This window comes from Colias eurytheme, chromosome 9 (genome assembly GCF_061535395.1).
Source record: "Colias eurytheme isolate Ceu_HAF_F1 chromosome 9, ilColEury1 Martin Lab GWU primary, whole genome shotgun sequence".
Taxonomy (NCBI): Eukaryota; Metazoa; Arthropoda; class Insecta; order Lepidoptera; family Pieridae; genus Colias; species Colias eurytheme.
In genome coordinates this window covers 2,834,541-2,861,996 of record NC_142988.1, presented here as the reverse complement: position 1 = coordinate 2,861,996, position 27,456 = coordinate 2,834,541, and the positions used below count along the sequence as shown (strand labels likewise).

General features: G+C 34.8%; 1 protein-coding gene across 1 annotated transcript; it reads right to left on the bottom strand.

Moving 5' to 3' along the window:
* Positions 1–723: 723 nt before the first annotated feature.
* st (ATP-binding cassette transporter scarlet) lies at positions 724–17,941 on the bottom strand. The gene is made up of 14 exons (XM_090105533.1): positions 17,633–17,941; positions 13,363–13,558; positions 12,473–12,521; positions 12,059–12,108; positions 11,622–11,758; positions 10,439–10,609; positions 9,225–9,463; positions 8,057–8,252; positions 5,380–5,514; positions 4,313–4,540; positions 3,251–3,386; positions 3,004–3,109; positions 2,784–2,884; positions 724–1,867 (listed from the first exon to the last, which is right to left on the bottom strand). The coding sequence occupies exons 1-14, from the start codon at positions 17,708–17,710 to the stop codon at positions 1,692–1,694; spliced, it is 1,998 nt and encodes a 665-aa protein (XP_089961659.1). The 5' UTR covers positions 17,711–17,941; the 3' UTR covers positions 724–1,691.
* Between the last annotated feature and the right edge of the window lie 9,515 nt (positions 17,942–27,456).

The following is a 27,456-nucleotide window of genomic DNA, read 5'->3' as shown; positions in this document are numbered from 1 at the left end:
TTTAGAAATAAGTGTTTTATGTATGTATGGTTTGGCGCATGTCGTAAATAAATAAATCATTATAAATATCAAAAGGGTTTTTCATAATTTCGTATATTTTGACATTTCATACTAAATTTTCCATTTCAATAGGTACGTAATGAAATTATTAATTTGCTCAACTTTTTCTACTTCTCGTATTACTCTCATTGCTATTATCTCAAATTTAGATTGAAAATAGGTTCTAAAACTTGTAAAACACAGCACAATGTACTAAAAAATACGTTATAACACAGTTATGTCAGACTTATACTAGGGTGGTAGCCGGAATAAGGACGGAATAGCATTAGTATGAATATTTATTACGAAGTTATACTAGGTTACATTTATTTCGTGTTTATTTGTATGATTTTTCCTTATTCTTAGTTTATTCTTTGCATAAAATGTTATAACTCGTTTATTTGTACGGCTGTTCACTATAATAATATGTTCGATGCATCAAGATAATCAGTGCGGAAAATGTATAAATTATAATACTTCTATTTGTAACAATAACTTTCTACTTTCCTGTAATTCATTAGAAACGTTAGATACCAAGAAAAAAATGTATGAAAAATTCTATTGCATTCATTTCATTTTTAAAATGGTCTTTCTTATTTTTTATTGCAAAGATAATGTAGGTAGGTAGTTTTAAATACAGGGATAAAGCAAAACTTGATAAAAAATAAATAAAAATAATCCATTTGGCACTGTATTTATTAAGCAAGGCAAAACTAATATTGTACAATATAGATTAACAATCAATAACTTACAACTATTTGTAATATTCTCTGTATTTAGGTACAATCGTAACAGCAAATACATAAAATGGCAAGAATACAAGGCAAAATGGGTAAATAACCTTATTTTAATTAAGGTAAATATTAAACAAAAATATATAAACATAAACAATAAAAAATATATTACCATCGAGTAAAATAAAAATCATCAAATTATTGTGATAAAAAAATATATTTTCAGTTATTCTGAAAACCAAATATTATAAGATATAAAAAGAACATTCATGCTTTATAAGTAGGGAAATGGTATAATTTTTGGAATATTTACAAAATATAATAATATCATGGACAAAATGGTAAATATATATAAAGGTAATTATAAAAATATAAACTAACTACCGAAAGGTAACATCATTTAGTAGTGAAAACTAACACACATAACTACGTCCTACAATCATCTTTTTCTTAAAATAGTGATTTAAAACAGTATAGACATGTATAATTATTTGAAAGATACAATTTTATTATGCCTTTATATTATTTAGTTTAGTAATGAAAAACGTGTAGAATTTATCAATTCACGATTCAGTAACCTACTGAATCCCTATAGGTAAAGTTAAATACAAAATTATAATATCAGGACGTAAAGCATTGCAATGAACACAAAATGTACCTACATAATAATATGTTTATAATTTAAAAATTCTAGTTGTACAGACCATGAACAGAATTATTTAATGAAATAAAAAATCATAATACTTAATTTACAATCATCTCAATACTATCAATAAACTAAACAAAAAATAATATATTTTAAATTCGAGTTGCATGCATAATCAGTTTCTATTTAATCAGATTTGAATGTAATCAAATGAGTATAGAAACCATTCGCTATTAATTTCAATGAATATTATTATAACTAGAGTGTGGTATTTATTTTCTCCTAGTGCGGTATCTTAGAGCTACAAGGGCTAGCAGGTGGAAGGCTACGTATAGAATAACAAGGGCGACAATGTCTGGCCAAAATTCGTTGCTAGTAAAGTCGTACATGCTGAGAACTTCATCGCCTGTGCTCAAACATGGAGCCCCGTTGTCTTCTGGCGCGCAAGCTAGAAACAAATAAAATTTTTAGTTACTGATTGTAACCTATTACTAAGTATTTAGCACAAATATTTTTGAAGTGAAACTTCTTTGGGTGACAGTAAAATTTCAATTTCAAATGGCAATACCGTCACGCTATGGAGTAAGGCGACGATTTCGGTATCTTTGCATCTCCAAAAAAGAGCGTGTAGAGCACACGTATCAGAAGTGTGCTCTGCACACACGCTCTTTTTACTGTCAAATCTACTGCACATTGTTATACTTAAATAATGTGTTATAATATTCACGTTATTGCTATCTATTAACAATACCGAGTAATAATAGTAATAGAATTCAAAAGCCGAAACTGTTTGTCAATAAAACGTATCTTCCCTTCATTGAATGCCAAGTACCTAAAAATATTCTTGTATAAACCCGTTGCCTAATTTACACCTGTTATTTTCTACCTGACTGTTTTTATTGGGGTTTCCCTTGGCGCTTGTTTTTTTTAATCTTCCTAGAATCTCGTATGTCCCTTTTTAAACCAGTCACAAATTTCTTCTATGCCAATAAATTATTATCGCGACAACACAAAGCTTTTAAATAATGAACGGCGCTATTCCACTATTTGATCAGATAACAATCACTCATTATTATTTTATTGCTGATCGAGGTATAAATTTATGTACTTACTTACATGAAATTTAATTTAATTGTTTGTTTAGGTAAATAACGTAATACATCCGTTTCCGAATTACATCTCATAGTTCTTACGAACTCATTATTTTTCTATTTGAATATTCGGATCCCTATTTTAAATAAAATATTCATACAAAGCAGGAATTTCATACAGTTTGTTCTTCTTCATCTTCTTATTCTTTGGATTTGCATTATATTTTTGAGACATAGGCAAAAATAAATATAACTATGTAATTAGAAACTCACTTATATTCTGAACTCCGTCCCACTGGAGGATGGTCATAGCTTCATTGGAATACATCAACCAGGAGAGGTGGCGAATCCACGATATGTACTTTGGTATTGAGCTGAAAATATATTATAAACTTGATTATCACTTGATTTTTTTTAATAAAACATGTAATACAAAGAATTATAATAGGCAAAATGATGGTACGTTTTACCATTTATTTAAAATGAAATGTACCTTAATTTGATGAAGAGTCCCGACGTCATCATAAGGGAATAATCAAAAGGCACTAGGTATGCGATCGCGACGGGCATCGAACCGAATGCACATGAGAATAAGGAACCTGGAACATACAAATTGTAACGTCGAAATAACTAAAGAATAGATGCAAAGAAGAAAACATGAATTCGATACTGCTTCTATAGATGAACACAATATCATTACACACTTCACTTAAATAATAATAAATAGGTAAGTAACTTACCACAAGCAATAGCGACGTTCAGAACCAAAATGGAGAGGAACACGGTGAAGCCGAACGCGTAGAAGGTGCTGCGGAGACCAGCGATCCAGTACACCACCAGTGTAAACAGCGTGGGTTCTACTACTAAGCCGGGGAACTGAAAAGAAAACAAAATAATATATAACATGTAATAAAAGGGAAGAAATATCATTTGCTGTTTGAATGCAAAAAAATCTGTATCAACATCGTGATTTGAGCCTTTGGGGCTAGAAAACAATGATGTCGGATTTTGCCACTAACTGAAGATTCAAAAGAGCATGAAAATCTTGCATAAATAATAATGGCTAGAATTACTAATTGTAATGGTGAATTGAAGTAACTACTATATTTTACTCCATTTATTTATATAGTTATAAACTATTATCGTTCCATCGTAACGTAATGTAAGTCAAAATATTTTTAAGTAACTAACTGCCATTAGCCATTAAGCTCTTTAACAAACTTAAGGTTATGGACCTTACAGCGCGTAAGAGAAACAAAATTGTAACCCAATTTGCATAACCAGTTTCAATTAAACGTGCACTATTTTTTTTATAAAAACCGACGTAACTTTACATCATCATTTTTTCGCAAAGTAGTCTTTTTAACCGACGCGACGTTCTAAAATGTTGCAGGTACTCAATTCAAAGTTTGAGGTTTCTCAACCGATTTTTATTCGTGTGTTGGTAGGTACCTAATAGAGAATTTTTATGGTCTCATTTAGATAACGTCTTCGCTCTCGAGGTATTGCTTAATCACATAAATATTTCTAGTTCTAACGAATATACATTATATTTGTATCCACGTATTTTCTTATACAATTACATATTAAGTCTGGCTTTCCTACCACTAAGAAAAATATTGGAGCGAAAAATAAGAATAGCTAGGTACTAGAAAAAAATACGTAAACGTTCTTACTTAAAAATAGTAGTAAACTTGTTTGATCGATACAGAGCAATTATTTTATGTACTGCATAATTATACTGTCATTATACTACGTCTATCATTAATATAATGACCATAAATAAGTATAAAACAACCTACCAACGCAATCATCCTTGCTACATAATACACGGGTGTATTATACAGTCCCGCTCGCAACTCTCTATACAACAGAGGGAATTCCTCTGGGAATATATGCAGCATGGAGTACATGGGGCTGAAGGTGTTCTCTGCTATGATGATGAAGAGAGCTCCCTGCACGTCCTGGATGCCGGCCTGTGTGAGGCGTGCGGTGCCGATGAAACACAGGCCCGCTGTTAGAGCTATAGCCTGAAAGACATATTGTGGATTAGATATGATAATGAAAAGCATGTTTCAGAGGCTCTTTAACGTACTTTGTGGTAAATACCTAATTTAATGTACCTAGAGTTATTTCGTAAATTATAAGACCGCGACACAAAACCATCATTTTCAAAAATGTTGTGTAATCTTCGTTTAAATAAATAATAAAATTTTAATGGGTATTAATAAATTAAAAAATACTCTAGACTAGACTTAAAAAAAAAGAATCAAGTAGTCAGCTTTTCAGTATAACACATAATTAATTGTTTTATTAGCAGAATTTTTTTAACAATTCAAGGTTTTTCCGCAGCAACATTTTAGTAGTTCATCTTTATGCAAATAGGTACATATTTTAGAACGGAATGTAACAACACATATTTACCTAGTTCTAGTGGCATGAAGCTTAACTAATCAGTATTTATTTATTCTATGATAAAATTGTTTTTTATAACCGGTATAAAATAGTTAAATAGAAAAAAGGGCTCTTGAAACTTGATGTGAAAACCAGTTTGGAATAGAACTTGACACATTTTTGTGAGTTTGCTCCGAAATGTATATTCAAAATAGTAAATTAAATAATTTTGGTTATATATTTAATTAAATATATTTTGTTTCAGATAATAAAAAAAAAACTGTAGTGCTATTTTATTTAAACACGGGTTCAATCACAACTCCCCTAATCCAATTAATAAGGTGTATATAAATAGAATATTCTTGTCAGAATGCATTTGAACCTGTCCCTATTTAAATAGAAGAAGTAAAACAGTGAAAGGGTCAAGAAGTCAGATACAAATTCTAGGCGATACTATACTATTTATGATACTCACCAATTTCTGCACTATTCGTAACAACTGCACATTCGGATCCCTCAAAACCATCAATAAATATCGATAAACCAGCCATATAATCTTCGTATGGAAAAATGGTGCTTTGAAACTGCTCACTTTGGTCCGCTTTGATTCCTGGAATTAAAAATATCGCTAATTGATACGAATACCTTTTCCAGAACAACAATATTATGTCATTGCATATAAAGGCAAGTTCAAGGATTTGTTTTTTATCTAAATAAGGTTTACTGAACTCGATTAGGGATCTGGTAAGGAACCAAATTTATACAGGAAAGTTCTGTAATACTTATAAATGTCACGACGAAGATTTTTTGCTTGTTAACCGATCGCAGTACCGGCTTAATAGCGTCATATATCTTCTTGGGAATTTTAACAACTTCATTTCAGATAACAATGGGATTTATTTACAAATAATCCAAAATGTTGTATACCGAGTTTAAAATATTGCATTTTTAACTGTTACGTGACATAATAAACATTAATTTCACAAAAAAATATTATTTAGTCTAACGTCAAGAGTTACCTAAATTTAAATTCACCTGTATACATATATGGTTCACATTAAAATTTCAATGTATCCGTGAAAATAACATTTTTCTAAAACATAATGATAACATTGATCCTAACGTAAAATCATCATTGGCCGTTTACGTCTATTTCAGACGATTATCGTAGTCGGTAAGGAGTCTCTATCTACTGCACTTCTTACGATGGCTATGTAGCCCAATACGCGATGCACAGGTGCGCCCACATTTGGGACACCTGTGTTCTCCAGGGAGTTGAGCGGAGACAGGTAGTTGTGTTTGGGCGTGTCGTTTTTGTCTTCTATCAGCCAGTTTAGAAAACCAAGTCTGATCGTGGTTTCTGCAACCTTCCCGTAATTGTGAGCGCCATCTCTCACGGTTGCTCGCGTACTCTTGCCATTTGGATACGTCCAAGTTGAAAGACTGCATATCTCGCTTTGCGCAGTCCTTAAATCGCAACAGCGGTCGGCCGATACGCCTTTTTCCAATGGCAAGTTGGCTGAATAGCACCTGTCGGGGCAGTCGTGTGGGTTCCATTCGATGCACATGTCCCAACCAGCGAAGACGTCTTTCTTTGAGTATTGCAATGACGCTTGACATATTGCAGATCTTAAGGACGTTTTCATGAGTAACTTTGTCACGCCATGTAATCCCCAGTATTTTTCGAAGACTACGTAAATGGAAAGCATTGAGACGTCTTTCGTGGATGGCATAAGATGTCCAGGTTTCTGACGCGTATAATAGAACACTAAGCACACATGCCCTGTAAACAGCTACTTTCGTTGGGATTGTCAGATATTTATTATCCCAGACCCGATCATTTAGCTTGCCAAACATAGTAGCAGCTCTGCCTATGCGCACGTCAATCTCGGCATCCTGAGTAAGTATGTTTGACAGAGTTGATCCGAGATATTTAAAACTATCGACAATTCGCAGCTGAGAGCCGTTCAGGGTTATCTGAGGGATAGCTTGTAGTCCTTGCGTCATAACAACTGTTTTCTCTGTGTTGATGGACATAGAGAAAAGGTCACAAGCATGTGAAAATTTGTCCAGCAATACTTGGAGTTCCTCTGGAGATTCGGCTACAAATGCAGCGTCGTCGGCAAAAAGTAGGGAGTTCACATAAAGGTCCTCACGTTTTTGCTTTGATCGGAGTCTGGACAGATTGAACAATTTGCCATCGTGTCTGCTGTGCAAGTGTATACCATTCGTCTCATCTCCAAAAGCAATCCTGAACAACACCGAAAAGAAAATTCCAAAAAGGGTAGGGGCCAACACACATCCTTGGCGTACACCCCTGTTGACAGAAAAAGGATCAGATTTGCTTCCAGCGAATATCACGGAAGCACTCATCCCATCATGAAAGAGTTTGATAATTCGAAGTAATTTGGGGGGGCAACCGATTTTCGTTAGGACGTCGTACAGACCTGAGCGGCTCACCGAGTCAAAAGCCTTACTGATATCGATGAACACAATGCAAAGAGGTGTGTTTTGTTCGCGGCATTTCTCTTGTAGTTGTTTAAGAGTGAATATCAGGTCGGTGGTAGACCGTTTGGATCGAAATCCACATTGACTTTCGGGATAGACACGTTCCGCTAGTTTCTGCACGCGCGTCAATACGATTCTACCGAGTACTTTACCCGCGATGCTGAGCAGAGAGATGCCTCGGTATTTGTTGCAGTCCCCACGATCTCCTCTGCCTTTGTAGATAGTCACAATGTTGGCATCCCGCATTTCCTTGGGAAGGTATTCTTGTTCCCAGCAGTTTAAAAAGAATCTATGGAGAATAGGAAGCACACACTTGAGTTTTAAGACTTCTCCACAGATTTCGTCGGGCCCAGCGCTTTTGCCATTTTTTAGACTATAGGTGGCAGTCTGCAGTTCAGTAAACGATGGTGCGGCGTCCAATTCGTTAAGAGCTTGCATGTGAGGAAGGCCAATTAGAGCTTCGGGCGATATTTGTACGGGAGTTGACAGAAGAGTACCAAAGTGTTCAGCCCAACGGTGAAGTTTGCGGTTATTGTCGTTAATTGGTGTAACGTAAAATAGACACATTAGAAAGAGGTGTATTTTTAATATTCTACTTCCAAGTACATAACAAGTCTCAAGGAACGTATTAAAGCAATTAATACCTGATCCTGATTATCAATCAAATGGAATTCCAGATGAATCTCCATATCCAATTCTTTAGCTGCGTCGCTGACAGCGAATCTATCGCAGACGCTCTTGATAGCATGTCGTGACGCCCCCTCTGATCCGGGGGTGAGAGCCAGCACTTTGATGAAGTAGTCCGTGGGATTGTATGTGATGGGGCACTGGTAGCCGAGGCTAGAAAATGAAAATAGATTATAGTAGGCATCGTTAAATAGCACAAACGATAGTAGAATACAAGCTTCAATGTAGGTATGGGATTAAATAGGTTTTATGTGCAAAATGAAAGGAATTTGAAGTAACGTTTAGCGATATTTTTCAAAGTATTCAAAATTCGAAGCAATATACAATGGCTTTTAAAATTTTATAGGACTTTCTGAAGATGATAATATTCGTCATCGGACTTATGTGATTACTACATAACCTTAGAAAATTCTGTCAGTAAATTGCATAAACTTAAGTATTCAATAAACTATCTATAAATTCACAACTGCACAAAGCCCTTGAAAGAAACTATTGGTCTATTCAGGTCGGAAAGACTTATTAGGGTCAATGGTTAGCCTAGATCGTTAGGACGAATTACTAAGACCTATTGAACTAAAACCACAATGATAGTGGAATAAATACATGATTTAATTATGAACATGCTAAAGCGGAGAAAAACGCAATTTTGTTCGATATTTTATTGTCATTTTTAGGTACTTAATAAAAATTTGGTGTCAATTTTAAATGGTATAACAAAATTTTATGAATACATAAATTAAAAATACGTTTACAGCCATGTTTCTGTGTAGGAATTAAACCAAATTAATACTGAGACGGGCTTCGACCTGAAGCCTTACATCGCGTTTTATTTTACATAGTGGCCTGTTGTGGAAATACTCTAAGCTGTGTCGTGGTTGGTAGATTTCTTTCTGTTTTTCTAATTATTCAACTGTCGTATACGACTTCACTTCTTATATTTTAATAATAATTACGATTAGTTTGATAGAAGATTAAGAATTTATGCCAAATATTTTTGGTACAATTGCTATCTGATTTTTTGAAACACTATACTATTTAACAATGATATTTTTTGTTAAATAAAACAATTCATTCAAAGATAAAATCATAATAGTCCAATAAAAGCTCTATAGTGAATTCACTCACCTTTCAAAAAACCCTAACGCGCCGGACGCATTGCCAGCGTATGCCACCCTCCCTTCAGCCAATAACACCAATTTATCAAACAGAGCCATCAACTCAGAAGACGGCTGGTGTATCGTGCATATAACCGTCTTGCCTTGCATCGCACTCGCACGCAATAAGGTCATTAACTTCTGGGCTGATGAAGAGTCCAGGCCAGTGGTCGGCTCGTCGCAGAAAAGTAGTCCCGGATCAGTTAAAAGCTGTTAAAATATATAACGATTAAAGTTTAAAGAACTGCAACATATTATCGATCATAATTTAGCTCCTATGGTTATTTGAATACCAGCTAAACCCATTCCGAAGTCTCCGGTCTAAATATTATTGACTTTGAATTGACGTAAAGATAAAATGGTTATAAGAACTCAATCACAATTTTATGTATGGCTTCCACAATCACGAGTTGAAATGTTAAATTAAAAAGCATAAAATGAATATAAATTCTTTATCCATCGAAAATAGCGTAGAACTGGGTTTCTAAAAATACATTCGATGTTAACAAACATAACATTAAATTAGATGAGCGACGTTCTTTTATCATATTCAGTATTTCAAAGATCACATTCAAGGGCTAGCAAATTTATAGAATTTTGATTTTTAATAGAATTTTGAAGTAAATGTATTCAAACTTTGATAGAACAACAAGATAAATTTAATTTGGGCATCAAAAGATTATTATCAGCATATTAGCCACAAAATGTTACGAGTTAGCTCGTGCAAAAGGCATTAAATGGAGACAACGAATCTATTGGCAATCATTTATATTCATAAGGAAAATGAATGAAACATGATTTAAAAGATAAAAATAGTATTTAAGTAATTACAACAAAGAAAATATCGCAATAAAACCCAAAAGATTGACGACCTCAGATTCGAATAATAAATATAATTGAATTTAAGTAATTGACAATTCATAATTTTCTAAAAGTAGATAATTGATCTGGTTTTTTTTATGTCAGAGCAAGCAAAGGGGCAGGTGGGCCGCCTGATGTTAAGTGGTCATCGCCGTCCATAAACACGTAAGACTTGCATTGGTAGAGTTTGGTGTTTTTATGAGAAATATAAACATAGGGAAATCTTATCCACACGATAACTTGAAATTCTAGTGTGCTTATTACGAACATAAAGCTTATATTAGTAGTAACTATGTAATGTACATTTCTGAAAATCAAACTCACCTCTGTAGCAAAAGCGAGTCTCTTTCTCTCTCCACCAGAGAGGGTTTTCCTCCCATCCAGCCCTCCTATACGAGTGTGTCTGGTTCCGTACAAAGAGAGCTGTCGGAGCAATTGATTCACTCTTCTTTTCCTGGCCAATGATGATGTTCGCCTATCCATGCGTAAGCGAGCCTGTTGAGGATACGTGAAATCGATATAATGACGTGGGTTTCATGGATATGAGACCCATCTCATTATTTTTAAATAAATAATAATTATGAGTTATATGAGAAAAGATAAAAGTTAAAAATGATAGGTTTCTCAGCAGTGAGTACCTATTTAATTTCTTCATTAAATCAATTTTGTTGGAAAACTATCTATCGAAATTGATATATTATGCCCCTTTTTAAAGCGCTTTAAAAAGATCCATATTTTTTTAAATGTTTATAGTAGATATATAAATTCTGTCCTACATTCTAGCTAATGTGCAGCTAATGCAATGAAAGACTGTGTGAGTTAAATTGCAGCTGTAGTACTATTTTCTAAAACAAGCACGTTGTTCAGTTTTCTTGGATGAAACGTTATGTAGTAATAGATAATATGTATTTGGTAATTATTTCTGTCTCTATGCGATCATTATTACATAGCTACCTATACGTCACGATTTAGTTTCCTAATAAGGTAACAAGCTTATCGGCGATTAGGCACAACGCCTACTTTAATTTGGGTCATTGACTATTTTTGCCAAATTATTTCTAATTGAATATTATTGGTAACATGTAACATTTGATGGTTGACCGAATTCCGTCAAATGCTGATAAATATTTTTCAGATTTCAAACCAGTCCATTTTTTTAATAAGTTATTTAACTTAGTTAACTTATACTGAATGCATAAACTAGTAAGCGTTGTATGAACAATCAATAGACACTTGTCTAACTTGATAAGATGACTCTCTCAATCCGTAGTCAAAATAAAACAGCAATCACTGTCCAGTTATAATTATCTACAAAACAATAAACTCTTTATTTCTGTAAACTTTATCTTATATGACATTATAATCTCAAATCTGAAAGATACTCTACACTCATGACTGTAAGTTCATTAACCCTAAATGATTTTAACTTCTGTTTGTCTCAGGTAACAAGGATTTTCAAGCTTAGTAACTATGAAGAAACCTTCAAGAGAAGTTCCATCACACTTACCATAATAGTAAGATGTTCCATAACAGTAAGGTTCTCGACGAAGAGCTCATCTTGGTGCATATAACCGCTTTCCTGATGCATGAAATCTCCTACCGGCCGCCCATTCATTGCTATGGCTCCATCCACCACCGTGCCAACTTTATGACAGAAATACAATAAAAAATAAATAATTATAAATAAATAATAAGATGTTATACATATACAAATCTTTAAATAATTTTTAATTATTTTACAGGAAAATGGTGAACGAATTGAATGTAAAAACAAAATCGCATTTGAAAATAGAGCTTCGGATTATACGAAATTTTCAGCACCCGAATAAACAAAAATTTAAAATATGAATGTTTTAGAATTCAGTTAAATAATTTCATGACCATTTAATCTTTTATCTTTGTAATTCATAAAACTAATAGGTAGGTATAATAAATGTAACTTACTTGGACTCCTATGTGCTAAGGCTGTCATTAATGTAGTTTTACCAGCGCCACTGTAAAAACACTTATTTTTATTATTACGTATATACCTTCCTCTTCGTAGTTTTTTCGACAATCTACACTAAATTCGTACCATTATTTTTCAAAATCAGAATTTTAGTAGAGAAGTTTCTGGATACGATTTAATAAATACGATAAAAATCTAAAGTATGTGAATATTAATGGTGCTAAATAATATTATAATGATAGTTCATAATAAAATGTTTCATATTTATGTTCCATAAAGATTTGATTTCAATCTCATTACTGAAACCAACCAAAAATTTGAATGCTAAATTTTATATTCAGATCTAACTAATATCAATTTCCAGCATTAGAAATGGATTCGTGTACAAATATATGATTTTTTAAGCTTACCTTGGTCCCATTAGTGCCACCAATGATCCAGGTTTTGCAATTCCATTTACTATTAACAAAAAAATGTCATTTATTATTTCAAATGTATAAAGGCATAAAGCTGCATTGTTCCTGACATGGGATAAGCCCTACTTAATGCTATAATTTTAAATTTATAATTAAATATCATGATATAGGTAGTAGTTGGCGAATTGTGCAGAAATCACAGCAAACGTACAGTGTAGAAATTAGAGAATAATGTTTGCAAATTTGCATTTTCTCTTGTATTTTTTTACGAAATTTCTCATACGAAGCTGTAATTTTAGGTAATAATTGCAATTAATTTAATATTTTCAATGAAATTTATTGAGTATCACTTCATATTTGACCTTGTAATGTAATTGTCTACGGATATTTAATGCAAATGTAAGGTGAATCTTTGCAATGATGTTAAGGTATCTGGTAACTGCATAGTGCATACATTATATATTTGCAATGTATAATGTATGCCGTTACGACTTCAATTATTAGTTATGAATGGCAGTAAACAAACACTTTTAAATTATTATTGCTGCTATCAATTTATTCTTTATTAGACATTATTTACTAATTATGGGATATCCGTCTAATTATTTTTTTTCTAATGTTTTTAGAAAAAAAACTGCTTGACAATCATGTAATAAAAGTCAATATTTTGTTGAAAAACTTTATTTTAAAAGGTTCCTCATCTACTTTATTTAATTAATAATGTACCTACTAAGGCAAACTTCGAAATACTTTTTCAAGTAAAACATATTTAAGTACTTGAAAAATATATTGTGGCGATATAATTAAAGTAATGTTCTGATAAAAATAAATATAATTTTATATGAAAAATGTATACTAATAATGTTAAATATAAAATAACTTACCACTATTGACTAATCTCTTCAGTTTTCCTTCCTTTAATTTGATATGTACAGTTAGATCCCTCCAGACCAGCGTGCAAGGCCTCGGCGCGGGAGATGTCCCCAAGAGTTCCTCAACCTCCGCGAATTCTAAAGGTTCATTATACTTTGGCTGCATGATTCCACTATCTACGTATATTATATCGGCGGGTTGCATTTCCTGTTAAAGAAAAATGCACTCTATAAACAATAAGGTATTAAAGATAAATACAAAAACGTCTTTTTATCCGCTTTGATCGAATTGTTTGTCGTTTTGATCTGACGTTTTCTGATTAACTTCTTAATTGATGTTGTTTTTTTAAGTTGTATGTGGAAGAATAATTTAATCGACTGTTAAACTTGACTGTGTTTGTTGTTATCCCGGATATATTTTATAATCTTATAACTTATAAGACTACCTATATAGCAAATTATTAAGATAAAAAGTCTTCCAGCTATGCATGACATAATATAAACATTAATTTAAGGGCCCTCAGCTCTACCCTGATATATGGAAGCAGTTACCAGAAGCATTTTAAAATCGATAACGAAATGTAAGTCTCAAAGTAAAAGATCCAGTTGAAACTACTTTGATTGCATTCTTCGCCGCATTTCGAAAATAATTTTGTATCCTGCTGCGATTATTACTTTTACCTAAATTACCTTTATGACACTCTTCCGAAGATCATTATTTAAGCCCTAAACAATTTTATAGGGACATAATAATTAATATTTCATATTATGTTTTTAATAACGCAGCATCCTGAATCCATAAACACATTCCATATAAATATGATTACTTATGAAAATACCACGCAGCATCCTGAATTCATAAATGTATCCCATGTAAACATACCTATGTCATATTACCATGGAAATACATATGTTTATGTTTTTGCTTCATTATTAAATGGGAATAAATTAATCTGTACAAAAAATGTGCAGCAATGAATTTCGACTTATAATATGTTTGATGTGATTTTTTGTGTATGTATTTATATTATGTTCTTGGATAAAATACTTAAAACAAAAAAATGTTAGTTAAATCAGTAAATTAGTGAATGTGAAATGCATCTGCAATGGTCTCTCTTCCATTCGTATACAATTTCTGATAATGTTTTTAAACTGCATTTGAGGTAGAAAAAAGTTCTTAAGAGAAGGGAATGAAGCCGACGGTTTTAAATTTTAATTGACAACAAAATTATAGCTAATTTTTCGTAAAAGTTTAATTTAAAAATGCGTAAAATTTTGGCAAGTAACCGTGCACGTGCCTAGTTTTGACACGACAGTACCTAGTTTTAGACCGCAGCCTTACGTTACCCAGGCATATAGATAGCTTGCGACGATACTCAATGTCTGCGGTCAGTAACCTGATACTGTAACATGAATAAGTAGCATAAGGATCCTTGTGGCTCACTTCGTAAATATTTCATTAGTTCTAGTTTTAAGAAATTTATCGTTTTCCTAATAATGGTAAATCAATTCACGATTATTGAGAAAACGAGGACTCTACAAACAGGTTTAAACTATTCTGTGCAACTAAACTGTCCAACTAATTTCGTATTTGCATTTATTCGTGGAAAATAAGTTGAAAATGAATTGTTTTTCTACGTCACATGAAACTTCTATCTTCCGTAGATTCATCATTTTTCTAGTTAGAACGTTAAATTATTCCCGAGTAGTCAAGAGGCTTTGATTTTCTTTATTTTCTTTCTCCTCATACGCTGGTCAACCTGGACGAAGTCGGGGTGAGTGTAATAATACATTATGCATTTGTCGCAGGCAAATTGTATAATCTCGCCGTTTACAAATGCTCGGCATTTTGTAAAATGCTGAGGATTTACTTTTTCCAAAATTCTACAAAAAGACGGTCGCGAGCCGTCGGAGCCCCACTTCGCGGGGCTCCTATTTCTGTGTAGTTTTAAAAACACAAACCTTATCCAAACGAAAAAATTCTGATTACGAATTCTCGACATACCTATTACAAAATGCCGAACTTTTGTGAACGGCGAAATAATACAATTTGCCTGCGACATAATTCATTATATATATTCATTATAGGATATTTCTTATAGTTAAATAAATGAAGTATGTATTTCAAATGCAGATTGCATAAAATAGGTATCATGAAACATCATCATTAACAATATCGCTTGTAGTGTCGAATGCTATTATTATTTATTAATTAAGATAAAAGTACATAATAGTATGTAAAATTAGTACAATACTGTTTTATAAAGACACAAAACGATTGAGGATAACAAATATAAGATACCTTATGTGTTTGAACGAGGTATTGTTGTAATTTCATACTTATTGAAACAAAAAAGCATTCTTATTTTTTATCTTACACACCAGGGACGATGAATTATGAGGTAAAATACTAAACTACATGAATTTTCGTTTTTCCCTCCATTGAGTAATTTTAAGTCATATTTTTGTAAATTAACACACCAAAAACATTTTTTCATTTTGTATTGATTTATTTCTTCTGAGCTTATCTATAATTTAGTTTACTTTTACCGCTAGTAGTCATATTGTTGTTTCAACCATAAATCTATTTTAAGACTACTTTCCTATTGGTTGCATGCACCACTTTTATTATTATGTTATACCTATAACTACACATGGAATAAAGCAAACTATACGATATAACTTTGTTAGCATGCAATTAGCAGGTAATTTATTTAATGATATCAAAATTATATTGGAATTCTGTAAAATGTGAAGCCAACCAGAAATAATAACCGAGCGTGACTGCACGTCGCGTCGGATAATTATTTTTTTAACACTTGATTGAATTGCTGTTTTTTTTTTCATTATAGCATGATACTGCAGCCATCTCCTTGGTACAGTGCATGCGTGCGCGTCCTGGGATCGATTCCCGGTGGAGACGAAGCAAAAAAAATCTCGCTGTGGCAACTGGCAGGACACAGAAGGCTGATCACCTACTTGTCCCTAAAGAAAAGTGATCAATGAAACATCTATGCATAAAGCATCTGCCTCATACCCCACTTGGGGATAGGTACTTTTTTTATTTTTTTATTATTTGCACCATTTTTTTATTTAATTTAATAATACTGGCCTTCACTTTTATGACACTGGCAATATTAATTCCTATCTAGATATTATATCTATTTTAGAGCGCTATTTTTGACACAATACCTGTATCAATTCATTCCGGCATGCGAGTCAAGAATTTAAAAGCTATGTTATTGAGGATTTCAAATATTTATTATATTTTAATTAGATCAAATTGCTTACGTCTTCACACTTAAAAATATTGCAACAACGTAATTATTTTTGTAATTTATTGAATGACATCTCACTTTAAAAATATATAAATTAAATTATTTTAAACATTTTAATGGTTTTCATATTGTGTATTTGACACAATTTAATTGACATTGGCTTATAAGAATTTCTTAATGATACTAGATAATAATATTATATTCTTTTATTTATAGATTAAATTGAGTCATGTTTGAGTGAATGACGACAATTTTTTGTTGTTAAGTTAATAGTACCTACCATATGAAATCTTTAAGCTGTAAAATGTTAATTTATTTTATGTTTACATGTTTAGTGTTTACCTATGTTCTCGATTTTTTATTTGAAGGATTCGTATCTTTAGTTCTTGATTAATCTAATTAACTTTTTTTACTAAGCTAGTCGTTGATAAATTATATTCTACGAATACGATTTGTTGAGTGACAATATAATTATTAACACCCGGTGCCGTAATTAATGATTTTTTAATGATTGAATAAATAAAAATTATAAAGAAAAAGTTATTCTGGCATGTGCGTTGCGTGTATATTTCAAATATTGCAATAAACATTCAAGATGTAAAAAATATAGTCTATCTAGGTGTCGTTACTAGTATTAGTAAAGTACAGAATGAAACTACTTATAAAATGATTTAATATGCGTACATACCTAACTAGTTTTTGTTACAATACATTATCGGCATCATTAGGTTAATTGATAACTCATAAAAACCGGCTTTTGAGTGATATAGCTAAAGGAATTTCTATAAAACTTGCCTACTCATTTTTTACTGAGACATATTTAAATAATAATAAAAAATAAAATAAAAAAATTGCGCAACATTAAGAAATCTATCGGTAACCACCACCGTAACAATCGAAGCCTACACGCGACTCGCGTGCATAAATTAGTTTTATTATTAATGAAATACCCATCTCGTAAGATGTGAAATCTCTGTAAATCGTCTCTTATACATAGAACTCACGTGGCTATCCCCGGGGTCGGCGTTGGAGTTATCCGAAAATCCCGAAGAGTGTACCGAATGTTCATCGCTCATACTCATGTTGGACACACAGAACTAATTCATACACACTTTAACTAATCGGCACATTTTCCGGCGTCAAGTGACGAGGCTCGCTGGACCGTCGGCGGTTTAAACTTTAATGACTATAGGATACGCGTGGTGCCGTGCGTGCGTAGCGGCAGACAAGGACAGGCACTGTAGACAAAGACGGAGGAGCGATAACATCGAGATCACAATGCTGAAGTGGACGGTGGATGCCGTGGATGCTGCATAGGAGAACCAATTTCTTGGGTGCGTGGACTTTGCGCGCTTTCAAGATAGCGAGCTTTTGGCGCCGTAATCTGTGCCGAAATATCTCTACTTACTTCTATTCACACTAAAAGTATGGAAAAAAATATTTTTGAATTGTTTCTAGTGATATTAGGGCTAGCTTAGCTAGATAGTAATAAATATTGTAATTTGCTACACTTCACAAACTAAATAAATCGACAATACTATTTGGTAAATAGTTCGGTACTTTTCTAATACATAGTCACAATTTTTTAATGGTCCCCGACTTAAAATAACGAATTAACATTTATAAGATTTAAAACTGAGCTTAAAAGCTTCGGTGTATTTTTCAGCGATGCCTGCCAGCGATAGCTATACCTACTGTAGAACTTAGTAATCTCCGTAGATTAAATAGAGCAAATATTGTTTGGATTATGTTGTAGAAATTATATTTTATAACAAGAAATAGTTATACCAATTAAATACTAAAAAAGAATTTCATAATCGTGTGCTTTTTGTAGACCCGTGAGATTTCCGATAAAAACCTATCCTATGTCCTTTCTCAGGTTTTTGGTTTTATGTTTTCATTTGTTTTCTACCTATATTCTACTTTTTGCAGACGCAGGTGTAAAACAGCGAATTTTATGTTTTTGTAATTTTATTTGTAAATACATCGTCTCTTAGATATTTATATAAAATTCTCTAACTTAGTTCACAATGTTAGTTTCCATATTCCTCCGGATCGGATAGACCGATTCTCCTGAAAATTTGTGTGCATATTGGGTAGATCTAAAGAAGTGTTTATTACTATAAGTAGGCTAACATCTATTTTTCATACCTCTAAGTGGTAAGACTAAGGCAGAACAACGTTTGCCTATACAGCTAGTAATAATTTAAATAGAGACGCTCAGCTTCATATATTTAATAGGCAACATGTACAATTTAAATTGGAACATATTTATTTAATTTTTCGTGTGCAAATATTTTTAGTAAATCAGTATGTAAAAAGTAAAATTCCCTTAAAACACCATCAAGCCATAATAATATTACGAATAGGTATACATTATAATATTTTAATTTTTAACAAATTCAATATGAAATAAATTTTAATAAAAAACTCAGATAAGAATTTAAATTTACAATAAGAACCTGAAATTGTATTAATGCCTTATTTAAAGCGATATAATATTCAATCGTGTTTTTAAATAAAATAATAATGTATATATTTTTATTTGGATTCTATTTCTAGTTTGCAAATGGACATAAAAGGAAAAATTTAATGTCCCTGAACCCAATATTATAGGCAATAAATATGTGTGCCATGTACAAAAATGTTAAATTCATGAGACTAGGTACACTAATTACTAATTTATTAATTAAATATTTTATTGCACAAAAGTAAGAAATACAGAAAGAACATAAGAAAAAGAACACGTACAAATGGTGATGTTATCTTATAGGTAGTGATCTCTTCCAGACTACCATAAATTAACGAATTTAAATATAAATACATTTAAGAAAGATAAATATACCTAGAGAGTGACTTGAATGAAATACGTAATATTCCTCATCAATAATATTACTATTATATTAATTACATTATCACAAATTTACGCATAGATAATAATAAATCTCTATAGTTAGTTCTTTTTGTATCCTAACATACCCCTTAGCAACTAGCTGGCATTGTTAACAATTTGTTCGGAATAAAGCCAAGTGACAATAGCTTTATTGGGCTTCATGCATTCAATATATCACATTGTCGTCTTCACTTCTAATTTATATCTTATTTCGTATAATATAGAGTTCATATGTGCTTATATCTAATGGATTGACTAGTTATTTGATATGTTACTATAGTGGGTCAGCGGCTTCTAAGCTATGATAACGATTAGTTACAAGTCCCCCAAAATAAGGGACACCGCATTTGACTGGTTCTGATCTTGATATTGGTATAAACAGACCCTTCCTTCCTCATTCGATGAAGCTTTGGAACGATTTAGCATCTGTGGTGTTCCCAAAACAATTAAAACATTAGGGAATGGGGTCAAGACACAGACTAAATTATGTGTCCAAAAATAGCCGGCAAAATACCGCCACGCCACCAGAGTATTCGTGGTTGGTAGTTATCTCAGGCAGTAGGTAAGTACATTTTCCGCTGCGTGTCAAGTCAAAAAACAATGTACAAAATCTCTAACAGTTATTCTAAGGATTATTTTCCGGCATGTGAATAGGGTCAGTTGTATCTTGTATCATTCTGTGACCACAAATTTAATTTTAAACTAGATTTCTAAATGCAAAGGTTTTTGATACGCAATCTTACTCAATAAATAGCATTAGGTAAGTAAATATGAAAAATTGGCAAAAGGTTTTTTTTAATATCATGTTCCTTAAATTGAAATATGTACAATATTAATCCTATAAATACGTACTTGAGACATTCCTTCCAATTTCCATATTTTTATCTTCCAAGGGAGAATAAATAAAACAACATAATAAGATACCATATCATATTTATTTGCAGGTATATTGTATGAAAAAAATTTATCAAACAGCAAATATTGTGTAGTAAAATGTGTCGTAAACTAGAACCCACATTGATTCTACCTCTAGTAAAATTATAATCTAATCACAGTTCACATATTGCCTAGTTCATTAAGGAAATAATGCTTATGATACATACGTTAAGATATTAGCATTGATATTTGCATATTATGCTAAGTTCTGGGAAACGAAAAATGGTCGTTATTTTTAAATAATTTCATCATCATCCGCCTCGATTGGGGGTCGACATCTAAGAGAAAATAGTTTTAAAATCGTAATCATGCACATAGTTATAAGCTACTAAATCTAGTTTGCCGTTCTATTGCTGGTTTGAAAATTTCAGAGGTAGGTAACATGATTCGGCAGTGATTAATTGTTACTTTTAATTACGATTTTTTCATTAAACACTATTGCAAATCACATTGCTGCTGTACTGAAATGAAGAACTATACATGTAAACTAAGAACATCCATAACAATATGACCTTAAGGTGGTGGTTTGACCACATGATGATAACGTCACTAATAGACACTTTCTATTATTTTCTACGCTTCGCGGTTTCACCCGCATGGCTCCACTCCTGTTGGTCTTAGCGTAATGATATATATAGCTTATAGCTTGCCTCAATAAATGGTATTTATCACCGAAAGAATTTTGCAAATCGGATCAGTAGTTCCTGAGATTAGCGCGTTCAAACAAACAAACAAACTCTTCAGCTTTCTAATAGTAATTAGTATAGATTGATGATGGATAGCGACGATTTCTCATAATATCCCATGTCCTGTATTATTTTGTCTCTGCGTGTTACTACGTCAACATTCCTTGCTGCGTCTGATTAGTCACGCATCGTCATTTGCCGTGACAGCACTTATTGTAAACAACTGAATTACGCTTACAGTATCGAGTGAAAGTAATGATTGTTCTAGATTGCTCCTGCGTGCGGCGTCTTCTTGATTTGAAACTAGGTATTGTTTGAAAAATTGGCAACTACTTGGGTGTTTTCGAAGAATTACTGCAGAATCCAGCCATGCCGCCAGCAGTACCAGTTAATCACGAAAGCAATTTTACCATGTCATATCAGCCTTGAATTATCAATTAAATTAGAATAAAAGTCTTTGTTCTAGCATCTGAAATTTCAGCAAAATTCAATCTTGTAGTTATGTGTAAAGTAGGAAACTTTCCTACTTAGAATTCCTAATTCCTAATAATTTAGGTATTACATGTAGATGAAGTGGTTCTAAAGTAGTAATGTCTCTCTGTACTAATAAATATTGCCAATGATTGAATGCGGAAAGTGGTTTTAGTTTAACCCTTGTCCTAGTTACACAAATACCAAGCAATTGTAGGTTAGTCTACTTACAAGAACTAGATAATTATGAATCTATGAAATGAAGATGAAAATTATTGTGCTATATTTTAGTATAAGTTTAAATGTCGTTCATAATTTGGAAAATATTATATGAAATTACATTTTCTTATAACTTTTAAATTTATAATAAGTTCAACTATTTCTTTTGAGGATTTCGAACCTAAAAAGTAATAAGAACATAAAAAGGAACCATTATAGGATCACTCGGAGCCCTCTGCGTGAGTCTGACTCGCCCTTGGCCGGCTTTTTTATTTGGTTTTGACTTTACTGCATTAAATTAAAAAATATTCGGTAATTTGAGTACGTAAATAAATGTCCCTTGCTTTTAAGATTTGTGTGTAGGTATGAAATATGTTCAATCGGTACAAATTATTTACCAAAATTTTTGAAATTAAATTCACTTTCATTAATATGTATATAATATAATAATAGATATGTATATCATACGCCGACTTAAAACGGTGAAAATAGGTAATTAATTGATACACGCTGCATTCGAGTTTGATGGTTCGGAACGGCTATGACAGGTAATTTCAGTTGATTTACATTGCGTGTGAATAGGCCTAGGTACTCCCGGCATGTTTAGACGTTTTCTAAGTATAGACATTTCCTACAGGTGGTGTAAATCCATACTAATATTATAAATGCGAAAGTAACTCTGTCTGTCTGTCTGTTACTCAATCACGCCTAAACTACTGAACCAATTTGCATGAACTTTGGTATGGAGATATTTTGATACCCGAGAAAGGACATAGGCTACCTTTTATTGCGAAATATGTAGGTACCACGCCCAACGACCGGGCGAGTTTATGCGTTCGCTAGCTATGCAGATACTGAGCCATTCTGCGCACGCGCGGCCTGTGGATAGAGAGCATAGCGTACGGGATGTGGCCGTGGGAATAGGTGGGTGGTTTACTTTAATCAGTCGTAAAAATTTCCAATTTTAGGAAGATTAGAAAAATGATTTTAACAATAGTTAGGGAAATTTCGATTGACAGAAAAATTACTATAAGTAAGGAAAATTTCCATAAGTCAGGAAAATTTCGATAAGCTGGAAAATTTCCATAAGAAAGGAAAATTTCTATACGTCAGGAAAATTTCTATAAGTCAGGAAAATTTCTATACGCCAGGAAAAATCCATAAGTCGGGAAAATTTCTATAAGCTGGAAAATTTCTATAAGAAAGGAAAATTTCTATAAACAAGGAAAATTTCTATACACGAGGAAAATTTCTATAAGCCAGGAAAATTTGTAGAAATCAGGAAAATGTTTATACGACAGGAAAATTTACGCCATAAGTCGGGAAAATTTACTGAAATTACCGAACAACGAACAACGAACAACGAACAACGAACAACGAACAACGAACAACGAACGACGAACGACGAACGACGAACGACGAACGACGAACAACGAACAACGAACAACGAACAACGAACAACGAACAACGAACAACGAACAACGAACAACGAAAAACGAACAACGAACAACGAACAACGAACAACGAACAACGAACAACGAACAACGAACAACGAACAACGAACAACGAACAACGAACAACGAACACGAAGACGAACACGAGCACGAACACGAACACGAACACGAACACAAACACGAACCACGATCATCGAACAACGAACAACGAACAACGAACAACGAACAACGAACAACGAACAACGAACAACGAACAACGAACAACGAACAACGAACAACGAACAACGAACAACGAACAACGAACAACGGACAACGGACAACGGACAACGGACAACGAACAACGAACAACGAACAACGAACAACGCACAACGAACAACGAACAACGAACAACGAACAACGAACACGAACACGAACACGAACACGAACACGAACACGAACACGAACACGAACACGAACACGAACACGAACACGAACACGAACACGAACACGAACAACGAACAACGAACAACGAACAACGAACAACGAACAACGAACAACGAACAACGAACAACGGACAACGGACAACGAACAACGAACAACGAACAACGAACAACGAACAACGAACAACGAACAACGGACAACGGACAACGGACAACGAACAACGAACAACGAACAACGAACAACGCACAACGAACAACGAACAACGAACAACGAACAACGAACAACGAACAACGAACAACGAACAACGAACAACGAACAACGAACAACGAACAACGAACAACGAACAACGAACAACGAACAACGAACAACGAACAACGAACAACGAACAACGAACAACGAACAACGAACAACGAACAACGAACAACGAACAACGAACAACGAACAACGAACAACGAACAACGAACAACGAACAACGAACAACGAACAACGAACAACGAACAACGAACAACGAACAACGAACAACGAACAACGAACAACGAACAACGAACACGAACACGAACACGAACACGAACACGAACATAAACACAAACTCGAATTTTAATTCGAACACAAATACAAACAAGAACCACGATCATCGAACAACGAACAACGAACAACGAACAACGAACAACGAACAACGAACAACGAACAACGAACAACGAACAACGAACAACGAACAACGAACAACGAACAACGAACAACGAACAACGAACAACGAACAACGAACAACGAACAACGAACAACGAACAACGAACAACGAACAACGAACAACGAACAACGAACAACGAACAACGAACAACGAACAACGAACAACGAACAACGAACAACGAACAACGAACAACGAACAACGAACAACGAACAACGAAAAAAGAACAACGAACACAAACACGAGCACGAGCACGAACACGAACACGAACACGAACACAAACATAAACACAAACTCGAATTTTTATTCGAACACAAACACAAACACAAACACGAACCACGATCATCGAACAACGAACAACGAACAACGAACAACGAACAACGAACAACGAACAACGAACAACGAACAACGAACAACGAACAACGAACAACGGACAACGAACAACGAACAACGAACAACGAACAACGAATAACGAACAACGAACAACGAACAACGGACAACGAACAACGAACAACGAACAACGAACAACGCACAACGAACAACGAACAACGAACAACGAACACGAACACGAACACGAACACGAACACGAACACGAACACGAACACGAACACGAACACGAACACGAACACGAACACGAACAACGAACAACGAACAACGAACAACGAACAACGAACAACGAACAACGAACAACGGACAACGGACAACGGACAACGGACAACGGACAACGGACAACGGACAACGGACAACGGACAACGGACAACGGACAACGGACAACGGACAACGGACAACGGACAACGGACAACGGACAACGGACAACGGACAACGGACAACGGACAACGGACAACGGACAACGGACAACGGACAACGGACAACGGACAACGGACAACGGACAACGGACAACGGACAACGGACAACGGACAACGGACAACGGACAACGGACAACGGACAACGGACAACGGACAACGGACAACGGACAACGGACAACGGACAACGAACAACGAACAACGAACAACGAACAACGAACAACGAACAACGAACAACGAACAACGAACAACGAACAACGAACAACGAACAACGAACAACGAACAACGAACAACGAACAACGAACAACGAACAACGAACAACGAACAACGAACAACGAACAACGAACAACGAACAACGAACAACGAACAACGAACAACGAACAACGAACACGAACACGAACACGAACACGAACATAAACACAAACTCGAATTTTAATTCGAACACAAATACAAACAAGAACCACGATCATCGAACAACGAACAACGAACAACGAACAACGAACAACGAACAACGAACAACGAACAACGAACAACGGACAACGGACAACGAACAACGAACAACGAACAACGAACAACGAACAACGAACAACGAACAACGAACAACGAACAACGTACAACGGACAACGGACAACGGACAACGGACAACGGACAACGGACAACGAACAACGAACAACGAACAACGAACAACGAACAACGAATAACGAACAACGAACAACGAACACAAACACGAACACGAGCACGAACACGAACACGAACATAAACACAAACTCGAATTTTTATTCGAACACAAACACAAACACGAACCACGATCATCGAACAACGAACAACGAACAACGAACAACGAACAACGAACAACGAACAACGAACAACGAACAACGAACAACGAACAACGAACAACGAACAACGAACAACGAACAACGAACAACGAACAACGAACAACGAACAACGAACAACGAACAACGAACAACGAACAACGAACAACGAACAACGAACAACGAACAACGAACAACGAACAACGAACAACGAACAACGAACAACGAACAACGAACAACGAACAACGAACAACGTACAACGGACAACGGACAACGGACAACGGACAACGGACAACGGACAACGGACAACGGACAACGGACAACGGACAACGGACAACGGACAACGGACAACGGACAACGGACAACGGACAACGAACAACGAACAACGAACAACGAACAACGAACAACGAACAACGAACAACGAACAACGAACAACGTACAACGGACAACGGACAACGGACAACGGACAACGGACAACGGACAACGGACAACGGACAACGGACAACGGACAACGGACAACGGACAACGGACAACGGACAACGGACAACGGACAACGGACAACGGACAACGGACAACGGACAACGGACAACGGACAACGGACAACGAACAACGAACAACGAACAACGAACAACGAACAACGAACAACGAACAACGAACAACGAACAACGAACAACGAACAACGAACAACGAACAACGAACAACGAACAACGAACAACGAACAACGAACAACGAACAACGAACAACGAACAACGAACAACGAACAACGAACAACGAACAACGAACAACGAACAACGAACAACGAACAACGAACAACGAACAACGAACAACGATTAACGAACAACGAACACAAACACGAACACGAGCACGAACACGAACACGAACATAAACACAAACTAGAATTTTTATTCGAACACAAACACAAACACGAACCACGATCATCGAACAACGAACAACGAACAACGAACAACGAACAACGAACAACGAACAACGAACAACGAACAACGAACAACGAACAACGAACAACGAACAACGAACAACGAACAACGAACAACGAACAACGAACAACGAACAACGAACAACGAACAATTCGAACGAACAACGAACAACGAACAACGAACAACGAACAACGAACAACGAACAACGAACAACGATCAACGAACGGCGAACGGCGAACGGCGAACGGCGAACGGCGAACGGCGAACGGCGAACGGCGAACGGCGAACGGCGAACGGCGAACGGCGAACGGCGAACGGCGAACGGCGAACGGCGAACGGCGAACGGCGAACGGCGAACGGCGAACGGCGAACGGCGAACGGCGAACGGCGAACGGCGAACGGCGAACGGCGAACGGCGAACGGCGAACGGCGAACGGCGAACGGCGAACGGCGAACGGCGAACGGCGAACGGCGAACGGCGAACGGCGAACGGCGAACGGCGAACGGCGAACGG

What these genes read in the sequence shown, in the direction of transcription:
- st (XM_090105533.1), bottom strand. Translation starts at nt 17,710, where the DNA reads ATGAGTATGAGCGATGAACATTCGGTACACTCTTCGGGATTTTCGGAT. An exon ending in GTGGCACTAATGGGACCAAG is followed by an intron (nt 12,109 to 12,472) that starts GTAAGCTTAAAA and finishes GTGTTTTTACAG; the next exon opens with TGGCGCTGGTAAAACTACAT. An exon ending in TAGCAAGGATGATTGCGTTG is followed by an intron (nt 3,387 to 4,312) that starts GTAGGTTGTTTT and finishes TTTTCTTTTCAG; the next exon opens with TTCCCCGGCTTAGTAGTAGA.